Here is a 14,486-nt window from a genome sequence, read left to right as displayed (position 1 = left end):
TCTAATAGTTATTCTGCTATTCGGGGCGGGGAAAATCCAACAAATCAAAGATCATAAAAATCGGTTCAGTCGTTCATGAGTTATAAGTAGTGTAAGTTTTGGAAGGATTTTTAATTCGTCAAAAACCAAACGTTCGTACGTAGTTCCATGAGCGGTTATAGAAAAAAAAAAGAAAAAAAAAACATATGTCTGTAATTTAAAACATTCCATCGTCACACGCTTGGTTAAGGATATTTTTTTTTTTTTTTTTTTTTTTAATCAGGTCTGTCCCTCTCTTCTTCTTACCTTATTTTTTTTTCCCCCTCCTTTTCGAAAGGAACGTTTCACTTCCGATTGTCACCTTGAGGGATCCTTTTCGAGAAATTCGTGGAGTATTTGAATAGGTCTTTGCAGGTCGGACCGTTATGAATATAATCCGTGTGGGTGTGTAAAAAAAAAGGAAGGGGATGGGGTTAGGAAGTGAAGCAAAAAAAAAAAAAAAAAAAAATTTGAAACGGAAAAAAGGGTCGTGAGTCAACGTTGAAGGTTTCGCATCGTCGAATCACCGTCATGCGAATCAAGCAGCGAGCACAGGGCTACATATATATATAGGCTTCGCAGGAAAGAAACGGTTGTGCCTAATAAACGAATTCCTAAATTGAGTTGAGCCACTGATTCGATTCGCTCCCCTTACTGAATATCAAATGTTTTTCCCCTTCCCCCCCACCCCGCGTTTTTATTTTTTCTTCACCTTCGTTCAACTTACCGCTCTCTTCTCTCCATTCGTCGCATGTGTCTCTCTCTCTCTCTCTCTCTCTCTCTCTCTCTCGCTTTTTCAAAGAATCGACAAGTTGAAGGACAAAACTCAAAGAAAAAAAAAAAAAAAAAAAAAAACGAACGATTTACACAAAAAGTTCTCACACCCCTATAAAATTATTCCCAATAAATTCAACGAAGCGTTAAACTTGGGCAGTGCAGTGTTTTAGATTCAAATAGTAACTCGGTGCAAGCATTGCGTTGATTTATATTCTTGCCGTTCGAACCGCGTCGCGAGATTATTTCTGATCGTATATATTTGTTTCGGTTTCGCCCTCCTCCCCTACCCCGCCCGCGAAACTGCAACAACCCCAGAGAATTCTGGGAACGCTCGGTTGATATCCCTACAGCTTCACACCTCGTCACACACCCACACACACACACACACTCACTCACTCACTCTCGGAAGGTTTGCATGCTCGTATTTATAGAAAGTTTTTTCTCCCCCCCCCCCCCCCCCCCCCACCTCCTCCTCACCCTCCTTCCGTTCCTTCATCCTTCACCTCCCTTTTTCTTCTCCGACACGTTTCTCTCTCGCCGGTCGCTCGGCAGCTCCAGTTAAGTGAGAAATGCAATATTTGCTCGGCACTTGGCGGCAATATCAAGTCACAGACTCTCGGTCCTCCAGACCCGCTCGGTGCGTTGCGCACGTGCAGGTCAGGCTTGGTCAGCCGGGATTTTAGGGTCCACTTCGGGGCAAGTCGTGCGCACGAATCAGTCAAATGAAGAGAGGAACTTTTCCTTCCTTACTTCGAGAATCGGGGAACCTCTTTCACGGGGGGATGACGACTGGCTGCTTATCGAGCTTATTGACATTCTATCTGCATTCCTTATTTTTTTCCTTCTTTCTCTCTCTCTCTCTCTCTCTCTCTCTTCTCCCTTTCCTTCTTTCCCCTTCTCACCAACCTCTCTCTCTCTATAGCTCTGTTTTTTCCTCCTTAAATCAAACACCGTTCACAGTTCTGAACTGATCTCCTTCGACACTCTCGAAGCCGCCCCCGTGAAACACCCGATGAACGAGACCATAAAATCATGATTTTTGTCACCCCCTTCGGAGGGATCGACTTGATTCTTCAGGAATTTTAATCGGAAACGCCGCATCGCGTACCGACTTATCGAAGTTAGGGGGGCGGATTCGCCGATCAAGCGATTTTACGTAACGCTTCCAGTTTACATGTCGTCCGTATTCGGTCACAGGAAAAATGCCTGCTGAAATTGGGGTTGAAAAAATATCACTTGCGACAAAGGTCAGCACCGAGAATCGAAATTTCCATCGATGAGGGAACACAATTTAATCAAAGTAACGCGAATTCAGTTGAGTAATGGAGTTTTTGTTTCTTTCCTTTTTTATTCCACACGTTTCGATACGGTACCAGTAGTGTTACAGAAGTATAAGAAAAATTCTATAGATTCAAAAAATGGTGTCGTAGGTTTTATTTATTCCGCTACTGCTGCAGGTATAGCTTAATCGTCAAAAGAATTTTGGTAGTATAGTAATGAAAATTCTGTAACATCTAAGCGTAAATGAATTGATACTGACAAAGAGTGAATGGATAACGAAACGAAAATTAGAACTCGGAAAACAAAAACTTGAATGTTGAATTTGGCAGAGGATGGTGAAAATACGGGGAGAGAAGAGAACGTCGAGCAATGGCCGATAACACGGCCACACAAACAAAAGTGATGACTATCTGATGGACTAGACCACTAGACCACCGTACATGTGTCTTTTTGGATATGCTGAGTACGAATCCGCTGTCGGAATTGCTCCATCACCTCCAAATTGTGAGTTATCTATGGGGTATTCCATTCTGTTGGAGGTGCTTTAGACTAGATCACCATAAGTACATGTTTTTGGACATGCTGAATCCAAATACTGTGTCAGAATCGCTTCATCACATCCAGACTTCAAGTTGTGTATGAGGAATTCCATTCTGTTGGAGGTCTTTTAGACCAGACCACTATAGGTACAAGTTTAGGGACGTCCTGAATCCAGGTCCAGTGCAAGAATTGCTCCATCACCTCCAAATTTTTTTGGTTCTATATGGGGTTTTCCATTCTGTTGGAGGTCCTTTAGACCAGACCACCATAGGCCAATGTGCGATCTGAATCCAGTGCAAGAATTACTCCATCACCTTCAGATTTTTAGTTGTGTATGGGGTATTCCATTCTGTCGGAGGTCCTTTGGACTAGACCTAAAGAGGTGATTAAGAAATTCTGACACCGGATTGGGATCCAAAATGTCCAAAAACATCTAGGCATGGCAGTCTAGACTCTAGTCCGTTGGACAAGAGACTTTTGTTTTTTTGCTGTGCAATGAAAGACTAGTACGACATTGTCCTGTAATTGAAGTACGTATAGGTAATACTGGGAGCTCCTAAATGCAGGAGGAGGAGAATTTTAGGGAAACGGATGAAGGAAGAAAGTAGGAAAGTAAGAAAGGAAGGAAGGAAGGAAGGAAGGATGGAAGGAAGGAGGTGGTAGTAGCTAGGATGAAGAGCGAGGTGAAGAAAAAGGGACGTGGAGGGAGGGAGGGCGGTTTGTGTGTCGGTGTTGGGTGGTGAAAACGCCCCGAGAATAAGAATGGGGTGTTTATAAGAGAGTATCCTATGTATCAAGCTATATTTACATATAGCTGCCATTCGCCCAGCGAACCAAGAGACCGCGCCGTCACGACGCTACGGCACACAACGCATACAGCTGATATAATAAAAATTAAATATGATATTTCACCGGCACCGTGTATATAAATATCAACTCTCTTTCTCTCTCCCTTTCTTCTCTTCCCTCCCTTAGACAACGCCTTCCAAAACTCCAAGGTTATCGAGCTTTTATGGGGTAAATTTTGACGTAAAAAACTGTGACTCGAATATTTTTTGACTTTATGGCTTCACGGTGCTTTCTGCTTTTTTCGCTACCTTTTTTTTCCATACGCATTGCTATAGCGCAGGATTCTTCAAGAAATGTAAAAACCAACGATTCTTCTATAATTATAAAAGTGAATCGTTAATTTTCTTCAGATTTTATCTAGTTTCGTGACGTCATAGGGTTCAAAAACTCGAATCGCATTCTCGAAGGAAACTTTTTCCATCGGAATGAAAACTTATGATTTTTTTTTTGGCTCGTAGGTTATAATCTCAGGAATTTAAAAAACACAGTAAAAATATTCTTATCGTCACTATTGAATGATTTTTTTCGAAAAAAGTACGCACGTGTAGTCCAAACTCGATTCCAAGATTTTTTTCAAACTTGTCAAAATTTTCGCAAAAATCAATGATGCCTTGGCGTTTTCCCGTTTTCATTCCATTTTTGGATGTATTTTTCAAACCATTTAAACATTCATTTATTATTTCCGAAATCATACCACTTTACCGAAAATATAGACTCAGCTTTAATTTTCTTTTGCTTGCACACACGAATTACCACAGTTAATGCATCTTGCGCCATTTTAGATGTGTGAATGCCTCTGATTGTGTTGTTCGCCTCGTTCGTGGGTAGCTTCAAGCGTTCCTACTCTCGCAGCTCTAGGGTACCAATTTCACGGCACTTAAACACAGCTTAAGTGCTAGTCAAGGATTAAATAAAGATTAACAGTAAGATTACCGAGCCCACTGACTGCGATCTGACTTCACCCTTCGAGCGTCGAATTGCCGTCTCAGCTAGCTTACCCTGTTTATTTGTTTGGCAATTTTTATTCCTCTCACCTTTTTTTCTCTCTATTCTCTCTCTCTTCTTGAGTTCTAAACATCTGGGCAAGATTTATTTCCCGTTTGATTTCGTTAGTTTTTTTTAAACAACTTTTATCTCTTCTTTCCTTTCCAAATTCATTTTCGATCGATTTCGTTTACCTTCCTACGTAAATATATATTCTTTTCTTCGACCAATTATCGACGACTCAAATATTTCATACGCGAAGGTTGAGAGAAGAAAATCGAATTCGTCGATATTTTTTTTCGTCTTTTTTTTTTTTTTTTTTTTTACCGTTTTTAAGACGTTACGCTTGTTTTGGTAAGCATTAATTTCAATCTGTTGGAATGAAACTCTTTACGTTGCGCATAATATAAACACAGGCGATTATAAGTCTTGACGAAAGAAATTCAGACAATTATATATTCGCATGGACAGACGCGCTGTGTACAAGCATTGCATATACATTTACGTAAGGAATAATTTCAACTCTCGAGAGTTATTATACGATCAGCAGTGAAAATACGTGATGTGTGTACGACGAGTAGGTGTATATATATATACATATATATACATCTACGTATGTCGGTATATATAACTGCATTTTTATACGGCTGTACAAACAAACGTGTAAACAGACGTTACGTATACAAGGTGTCGAAAAACTCGCGGTATGTTCTCACATTGCCTTAAATATATACACAAGCGTTCTAATATGTGACCTGAATTTTATCCAATATATTTTTTTCTTCATCGCCACGGAGAATAATCTTCTTTAGAAAATCTTCTTTATTCCTATTTACTCGTTTCGTGTATTCTCCAGGATCTTATGCGTCGGAATCGATCATTCTTTTTTTTTCTCTTCATCATCAAATCGAAACCAATCAGCCAGATAACGATATCGTTCCCATCATTTTCACGCTGGCTAGTTTTTTTTTCTCTCTCTTCCTCTCTTAGGTCTTCTCTCATCTTCTGTCCAATCTCTAATTCCGATGCTAGATGCTAGATGCATGACCACATTCGAATGCTTGTAAATTAATTAGCTCTTAAGTCTGTTATCTATAGTTCATAACCCATAACCGTCATAACCTCAATTTCTAATTTTTATATTTTTGACAATTTCTATGATCTTTGACACATGAAAATTTCTCTTCTCACCACAGTGTGCATCGTACAGATGCTTTATTCTATCTACAATGTAACACTACGCTGAAAAATTTCTTGGTCACTAGTTTAACGCGATCTAGCGGTCCTACCTTTACCGACCGAGCGAACAGGATGAGTTCATTCTGCCGGTAAAGGTAGGACTGCTACATCGCGTTGAGGTTATTTTGTGTGACCTTCTAAGTCTGTTACCTTGTGTCTTACTCATTTCATTCTATTCTTTCTCTCTCTCTCTGTTAAGTTCTTAACTCAAGTATGGTTTTCCTCTTTTTTAATGAATGTATCGAGTGTAATTTAATTTAGTAGCAACTTAAGTGCGTTTAAACTTACTCTGTCTATACAATCTTTCTCGAAGTCAATTTGTTTTTTTTTTTTTGCAATTCTCCAACTATATCTGTACTTTTGCCAAAGGCCTGCCAACGTATGCACAATAAATTTAATCAATCAATCTCACTCTCTCTTTCTCTCTCTCTCTCTCTCTCTTGTGTATTATACCATTTCTATACGAACTAAGTTTCTATTTACTGCAGATTCCGTCGTCTGCTAATCCTTAACATGAACACGCCCACAATCATAGAGCAACAGTTTGCCAGGGTGACCAACCGTCATAAATGCAAGCTTGAAAATTTTCACAGTTGTCAGTGTTGAGCACAACTACCACCGACAACTGTCAAAATATTTGAGGTTAGAGTCGGTTGGCTGCACTGGCAAACAGCCGCTATCGGATTGCAGTCGTTGTTAGAAATTCATTCTGCATACGAATATGCATATCTGTGACGACAGGCTGTCATATCTATACTGATTTGACACTCCGTAAATTGCGTTGTTTACCGATCACAGGCGGCATTATAGGTTTGCACGTGGCCTTCGACGATGCTAGCTGTTGTTCTCCCGGCACTGTGGAATTCCCACCAAGTTCGTTATATCTACGTGCGATATTTTGACACCTCAAATTCTGCATCAAATACTCATTATTTATCTGCTCACTCGTATTCGTTTCGTTGTTCGAAACAATTGATTGAAATTTTTTCAATTCTTTGATTGCATCAATTGACGTCCACCGTCAACGAACATCATATTATTCTTATTTTTATAGTCATTTTTACGGAATTTTTTGACAATGTTTGAATACGTCTAAACTTAAAAACTAAAGCAGAAATAAAATTGCGAATAACAATATTATTTTCGTTGTTATTGCAATTTTTTTTTTTTTTTTTTTCATTTTTATTTTTCACCAATTCCGCCGAACAGTTCTTGTGTTTTTTTTTTTTTTTTTTTTTTTCCACTCTTCGTACTCATTACATTCTACGCAGTTTGCTCAGGTGTTTTCTACTTTTACCCCGATACAATGCAAAGCTATAATTCGATCGTTTGGCTGTTGCAAATGATGTGAAATGTGTGTGAGTAAATATACGAATTTATACAGAATAAACAACAATATGTATATGTATATAATATATACGTGAAGCAGTTTATACACGGCTACAATGTTACTGCAAAATTTTTCCATTCCTCTGTGATCGTGGCAATTTTTAAATTGAACGTCATTCGTTTCAAATTATGAAAAGTAATAAGGCGAGTAGGAAAAATTAAAAAATTAAGTAACGAACAAATTCGCAAATATTTTTTTACCATAGAGAGAGAGAGAGAGAGAGAGAGAGAGAGAGTGAAGATTTTTGTTTTTTGACTTTTCCTCGCGTCATCGAAAAAAATTGTTTTCACTAAAGAACCAACTGAATATTGTTTTTATGATTCTAAAATATTATTCTTTAAGCATAGAAAAAAAAAAAAAAAAAAAAAAACGAATGAGATTCGAATTTTTCAAAATCTTACAATGGTGTAACCGTTAACCGACTTATAACGCGCATGCAGTGCAACAAACGTACGTAATATTTTTTAAGGCGGAACTTCGGTAAAATTTCCATAATACCAAGTTTTTGATTTTTGAATCAAGTAAAAAAAAAAGATGCGAACAAAAAATTCCTTCCAACGAAATTTAGATCACGATAGTGTCTGTCTTGAAACAAAAATTTCAGAATAAAGAAGAAACTTTCTTTTTTAAGTCGTTTCAAAAATCAAAAACTTTATATTATCAAAATTTCACTGCAGTCCACCCTTAATTATTATCACTTTGACTGAGATAAGGAAGCATAACACGATGATCTGGATATCTTCGCGTGCTTCTCTACGAGGGGAGGTGGAATTGGGGAGTAAATTTTACATCCTTCAGCCCCTCGAGCATCAACGAGATTTCGAGCTCGTTTGGGGCTGCAGGCTCTGTTGCCTTACCAGCTGTAACTCCGCTACGATATTTATACTCCTGCAAGCTCACGCAACACCGATTACGTGAAACAATTTTAATTGTCTTTTATAATTCCCCGTTTATACGCGTCGGATTCTCTCACCTCGCGGGGATTCTGAGACAGAAATAAAAACTTACACAGGCGACCGTAACTTTCCTCGCATTTTGGATATATGTATAAGGAAGGGTGGGGCACAAAAACGGCCTGTCTAAAAAAATTTGGTTTTTTATTTTCTGCCAAATTATCTGGTATAATGGATCACCCAAAAAAGTTAATTCATCTTTGTTTAAATTTAGAATATTCATTCACTTAGGCTATTCCAGCCCAATTTACCATATATCCTGGAGAAAATGGACCTTTTAAGAAAAAACAATTGCTATTAAAATTTTTCTCTCACCATTTTTTAGACGGTGTCGTGAAAAAAAAACATTTTTTTTCAGAATTTTAATAAAATTTCAGTGAATTTGTCCAAAGTAGAACAAAAATAAATTAATTTCATGGTAAAAAGCCACAAAAATTAATAACGAGCTTAGGGATGACCGTCGTGCCTCACCCACCCCTATAATATAACATTATACAATTGGTTGGATAATTTATTTGTTTTTTTTCTCACTAATCAGTACGTATATATCGACCTAGTTTTTCGTCTCGCAATTTTGCCGTTCAAACAATTTTTAACTAAGTTTTGCCACTTTTTGTAAATATTCGATACATTCTGTACCGATATTGCTAGAGTTTCAAAAGTTTTTTCTTTTCTTTCATTTCAGCTCGGTTTACAGTATTAAAAAAAAAATTGTTTTTGCTGTATAGACATTTTTGCGATCAGTTTTCATTTATCTATTATTTTCCTGTTTATTTTTGTCTTTTTTTTTCTGCTACACTTCAGTGACTGAAATTGAAATTTCTCTTCCATTTGGATGATACATTTATATTCAGAAGCTTTTCTTTTTACACAACTTTCAGGCATCGTTTTGTCTCGTATCGATTATCGTTTAAATCTCTTGACACCATTTTTCACACGTAAAAAATTCTTTCTACAGGTCTGTAACATTCGATCCTCTTCTCCGAAAAGCTCGACGTGCCAATGATCATGTTCGATCCACGTAGCCTTGCGGTTCGTCGACGAGAATTTCTTCCGACCATAAAAAAAAAAAAAAAAAAAAAAAAAAAAAAACACTTGGAATAAATAAACAAAAACACAAAATTCTTTCTCATGATTATAATTATTGCCGGTTGTTATTAGTGTTTACAAAAGGTCTCCACCTCCACCACCTCCTCCTCCTCCCCCTCCTCCCCCTCCTCCTTCCTCTCCATTTATGATGGCTGTTACGCAGCTGTGTGTATACATGCTTCTGCGTGAGCAGTAACATATAATATATATATATATATATATACATATACATATATATGTATTTGTTTTTGTGCGTGTATGTGTATATATATATATATATGTATAGTAAGAGAGAGAGAGAGAGAGAGAGAAAGGGAGGAGAGTTAACCCGGGCACCCGGCAAACTTAACAAAACAATTTGTTCTTAAGCAAACAGCGGCATCCGGTTTACTTGTGAATAAACAACATATTTATTTTTAGAGGCAGTATACGCGCGGTTCTAGCCACCGTATTGCTGGCTCTCCTCTATGTATCGTTTACACACATGCTCGCCTTACACGCATCATCACACACACACGCACACACACACACACACATTGTACGATATACATTATATGTATATGTATACATACATCTATAATATACACCTATATATACAGTATAGATCATATATAGATCGATACCTTATACCTAGTGTGTATCCACGCTGGTGTGTTCGAATTTCAAACGTAACTTATTGTTGGTATTATTTAGGCTTGTACTCGTGTTGTGGGTACACGCCTATCTCGATCAGCGACGCGTTAATTCTCCGGCCGTTTTGCTACTCTTTCAATCCGCAAATTCGTAGCCTCTCTTCCTTTTCCTTCTCTTCTTTCTTCTGTTTCGATCTTCCTCACTCGTCGTGCGCTTAACCTCCACGTATACGAAATTACAGGAAATTACGGCTGTTATTGCAGCCATTATCTTTTAAAGTTGTCAAACGGTTCAAGGAGGGCGCGAGTTTGAAACAATTTTGATGAAATTATATTACGAAAATCACGATTATTTTGTATTCCTGACGATTAGTTACGGATTATGTGTTAGACAAATTATCGAACTAGTCTGATACTTATTACGGTTGCTTTTTTTCGATTTTCTTTCTCTTCGTAGTGCGTAAATTATCGTCAACGTGAATAATTGTTCATGGTTCGATATTATACCGACAGACGGAACGCTGGAACTTGGAACGTTGAAACGCATGCGCGAGCTTTGCCGTTTCACGCACGTTGGCCACCTTAAATTTCAGCTGTCAAACACGACTTAAAGAGGTTATGTTACCCGTTGACAATTCTTTTATAAGGCTAATCAGGGATTAAATATTTCACGGAGTGATTTGGGATGGCTAAGCTTTTATTTTTAACTTACTGAACAATGACTTTATTGCTACGAGTCGTCAAAACAATTTAATCTTAATTCGCTACTTGACGCTTCGACGTATAGTCCAGTAGAATTGGATTCAAAAATGGCAAAACGGATTGAAAAGCCAAATTTTTTAAGACTTGTAGAGGGTCATGAGAGATGCCCGAAAGCATCAGAATCCAACAAAATTTCCTCGCGAATCACCCGCTATCTTGAAAAACAAGTAATCCTCGATATCTCGGCTCCTATTCGTTGGATTTTCGTTTTTTTATTCTTTCTAGTTTTGGAGAGAAAAATACTGTCTACAACTTTCAAAAATTTATCATCTTTTATGTCCTTTTACTTGTCCCAAAAAATTTGGCGCTTCAATCCGATTTGTAGATACTTCTAACTTTTCGGTCTAATTTTACTGGGGTAGTAGGATAAGTTATTATCAAGTTGGCTACCCTGCCTTGCGGATGAAAATACTTTTGCGGTAAAGTAGAGTTCAATTTTTTTTTCCACATGTGTTTCTTTATCTGTAGAAAAAATGGTCCTTCTCTACGAAACTCGTTTCAAATCCTTATCGATCATCGACTATCGAAGAAATTATTACAGCCGGTTTTTTTTTTTTTGTTTTTTTAACCTCCGCGAACCAGAAAACGAGCCCGATTTCAATTCTTAGGTGTATCATCTTACTCTTCGGATAAAAAGAGTTTCTGTAATCTAAACAGCGCCGATGAATCGTTTGATTGAAAAAAATATTATAAAGAAATTTATGTTACTTCTAGTTTTTTTTTTTTTTTTTTTTTTTTTTTTTTCGAAAGTAACCAAATTGACAGAAAATTAATTTACACCAATTTTCAATTATATTCATTAAAAAATGGTGAATTTTTATCATTGATTTATAAATTGGCGATACGTTGTATGAAATAGAGATGCGAGATAATTTAAATTTCGAAGTATCTATAACGCTTAAATCTGCTGCTGCTGCTGCTGCTGCTGCTGCTGCTGGCGATACTTGAAAGGTGTTTTATTGCCCCTTCAAAATCAACCCCGCGAGGCGTATTCCGACGGGGTGGTATTTCTCTTTTCTCTCTCTCTCTCTCTCTCTTTCTATTTTTTTTATTTCTTTTATTACTTGTCTTGCCCCCCTTTTTTCGGTAAGATTTATTTTTAAATTCGATAGATATTGCCAATTACCCTTGGCACCTCTCTGTCTCTGTCTTTTTTCCTTCTGCTTCTTCTTCTTCTTTCTTTTTTTTTTTCATTCCACCCTCTCCTCTCCTCCCTCTCTTATAGTACGTCCCTCTTTATCGCGAGTCGCGAAATCGGCCTTCGCGTGCCTCAGGAATTTTAAATGCGTTTTATGTACAGAGGCAATCTGAAATGCTGCATAAATCTCTTTCTGAAATATTATTACAATCACCTTCGAGCCTTTGCCCCCGAGCCAACCCCCTGCTTGTCATAAAATATATTACATATCTGGGTATTATACTATACCTATATATACGTCTATATATATAGTGTATATATATATATATATATATATGTGTATATTTGTGTTTATCGTAAAATTATCCCGAAGCGATAAAATGAGCAACGATGGAAGATCGAGTGACAAAAGACAACAAGGAAAGAAAAAAAAAAAAAAAAAAAAAATTGACGAAAACGAGAAAAATCCCGAATAATTGTTTTCGTTTAATTAACATTTTCCTATCGATCGTATCGTTTCGTTGAATTGAAAATTTTATCCCCGAAAAAATTGACGAAAAAAAATTTTGAAGATTAATAAAAGAAAAAATAAAATTAGAAAACCTTAAGGTAGTCGAAGAAAACTTTTGAATCTGTCAAAAAAAAAAAAAAAAATTGTGCCTGAAAATGAGGGAAAAGTGAATGATAATAATGTTATTCAATTTTTTTTCAACGTGGGCGAGAAGAGTAAAAAGGGGAAAAAAAAAAGGAGATGCCGCGTGATGATCTCTGGACCACAGCAACCGGCAGTCACACACACCTTATATTATATTATACATTATACCTTAGACCCTGCACACCATGCAAGGAAGATAAATTGTACTCATTATGCTCTGTGATTTATTCGAAAGAGTGGCGGGGCCGAGGGGTTGGTTTGGTGGTGTCTTTTCCCGCATCTTCCCGCTTCTTCGGGAACCTCTAGGTTATAGAAGTTTAAGTTAAAAGAAAAATAAGGCTTATGGGGTGTAAAGTTGCTCGAGCCGGAATCACCCGGTGGGAATATATTACGAAATTTACTTCTTCTTCTTCTTCGTATTCTTCTTCTTCTTCTTTAGTGACGTTGCGAAAAAAATTCCTCATTTGAGGCTTGGTTGTATAAAAAATAAGAAAAATTAGAAAAACAAAACAAAACAAAAAAAAAACAATATTGGTATGAAAAATCTTTTCTACTGTCTATAACATAGCAGTGAAGTACCCAAGAATTTTCTGAAATTTCTGTAAATGCCACCCCTAAGTGAAATCACAAATTTTTTTTTTTTTTTATTGTCGACAGTCTTTTTGGATTTATATACCTTTGATCTTCTAATCAATCCTTACAAAATCCCTGCCTAACGAGTATAAATCACGATTTAGAATATTTCGAGGAAGTTTCTTATCACAATTTCTCCCAAATTTCCATATTTTTTTCCAGTTTTTGCTTTTCTCACTTCACACGGTAATTTTTCGTTGCAGGGGCATTTAGGCGAGAATCCTTTCGACAACGGGTCCTGGATCAAGGAACACTTTCAGCCAACAGCAGTGCCTTGGCAATCGAGCCTGAGAGGTCAATCACGATACGGTGTAAGTGAAAAATTTATTTATTTAAATAAACTTTACAGGTACTGATCACCGTCACAAAATCTTTCAACTGTTTGTTTATGGTCTGGAATTTTTAGCAAGTCACACCGCGATCTCTGCATTCGATTATATTACGTGCAATATATCGTAAATGTTATAAAAATACAGTAAAATAATAAAATAAAAAAATTCAACGTTACGTTTAATCATGAAGCTGATGTTATTTTTAACGCAAGAATAATTCAATTATAATAAGTTCATTCTTTTCGATATTTCTATCTTCTTCTTTTCGTTATAATTTATTCGTTCATTTTTATTAACTCGTTTTTTTTTTGTTGTTTTCATTTCGTTTTACAATTTTCCGGCGAATATCGTCGAAAGAAATTAACTTTTCCACCACATTCCACGCGTTGTAATAAAAGTTTTGAAAAATGAATTTGTAAAAAAAAAACAACAAAAACAAAAAAACAAAAAAAAAAACAACGACGTACCGTATCTAAAAACATTCGGACGAATAATAATTGAACTCGTATATATTTATTCGAATTTTTGTTTAAAAAGAGAAGAAAATCGTACATTTATTTTTTCTTTTCCCTTCTTCCATGTGATTTTGAGGTTGGAAATTCGCATCGTAGATTTCGTTTAAATGTGTGGTGAAATAATTCTCCGGATACGCAATGTCCTCGAAAGAGGAACATTTATATCCATTCGTTGTCATCCGGCGAGTGTTGTAAAAATTTTAGGGACCTCCGGGTTGGTTGTCCCTTTTCTTAGCAGGTCCCCCGTTTTTCCCTCCTTCCGACATTTTCTTTTTGACTAAATTCAACATCACCCCCCCCCCCCCCCCGGGTCTTCGTGGGTGTGTTAATAATTTGCTTTGTTTTCTCGAAAAAGCTGTTTATCTTACCTCGATTCTTTAAAAACTCGCCCCCTCAGCTTCTCCTTCCTTCCTTCCTTCCTTCCTTCCTTTCCTTCTCTCTCCTTTTATTTTCCTTTAATTCTCTCCCTCTAATGATTCTTCTGCACTCTCGAACAGCTAGAGTTTGTGGACAAAAATTATTTAAGATAATTATTTCGTTGGTGGTGGATGAAAAAAATGGCGGGAAAATTTGAGCCTCATTTTTTTTCTTTAACTGCGAACAGAATCAGGTATTCTTTACCGTTTTTGTCGAAAGGTGGTCAAGATTTTTCTGTATTAATCCACGTGCACTACGATTCGAATCAAGCTCTTAATATAT

The 14,486-nt window shown here is 36.9% G+C and overlaps 1 protein-coding gene across 6 annotated transcripts in view; it reads left to right on the top strand.

Annotated features, from left to right (window-relative positions):
* Positions 1–14,486, top strand: part of LOC124410968 (forkhead box protein P1-like) — a 213,351-nt gene that overhangs the window by 81,928 nt on the left and 116,937 nt on the right. For all 6 annotated transcript variants that reach the window (XM_046889731.1, XM_046889734.1, XM_046889729.1 and 3 more), the window contains exon 2: positions 13,144–13,251. In XM_046889731.1, the coding sequence (XP_046745687.1) occupies positions 13,144–13,251 (108 nt within the window). The remainder of the gene's footprint in view (positions 1–13,143; positions 13,252–14,486) is intronic.

This window comes from Diprion similis, chromosome 10 (assembly GCF_021155765.1).
Source record: "Diprion similis isolate iyDipSimi1 chromosome 10, iyDipSimi1.1, whole genome shotgun sequence".
Classification (NCBI taxonomy): Eukaryota; Metazoa; Arthropoda; class Insecta; order Hymenoptera; family Diprionidae; genus Diprion; species Diprion similis.
This window is presented reverse-complemented; position numbering and strand designations above follow the sequence as displayed.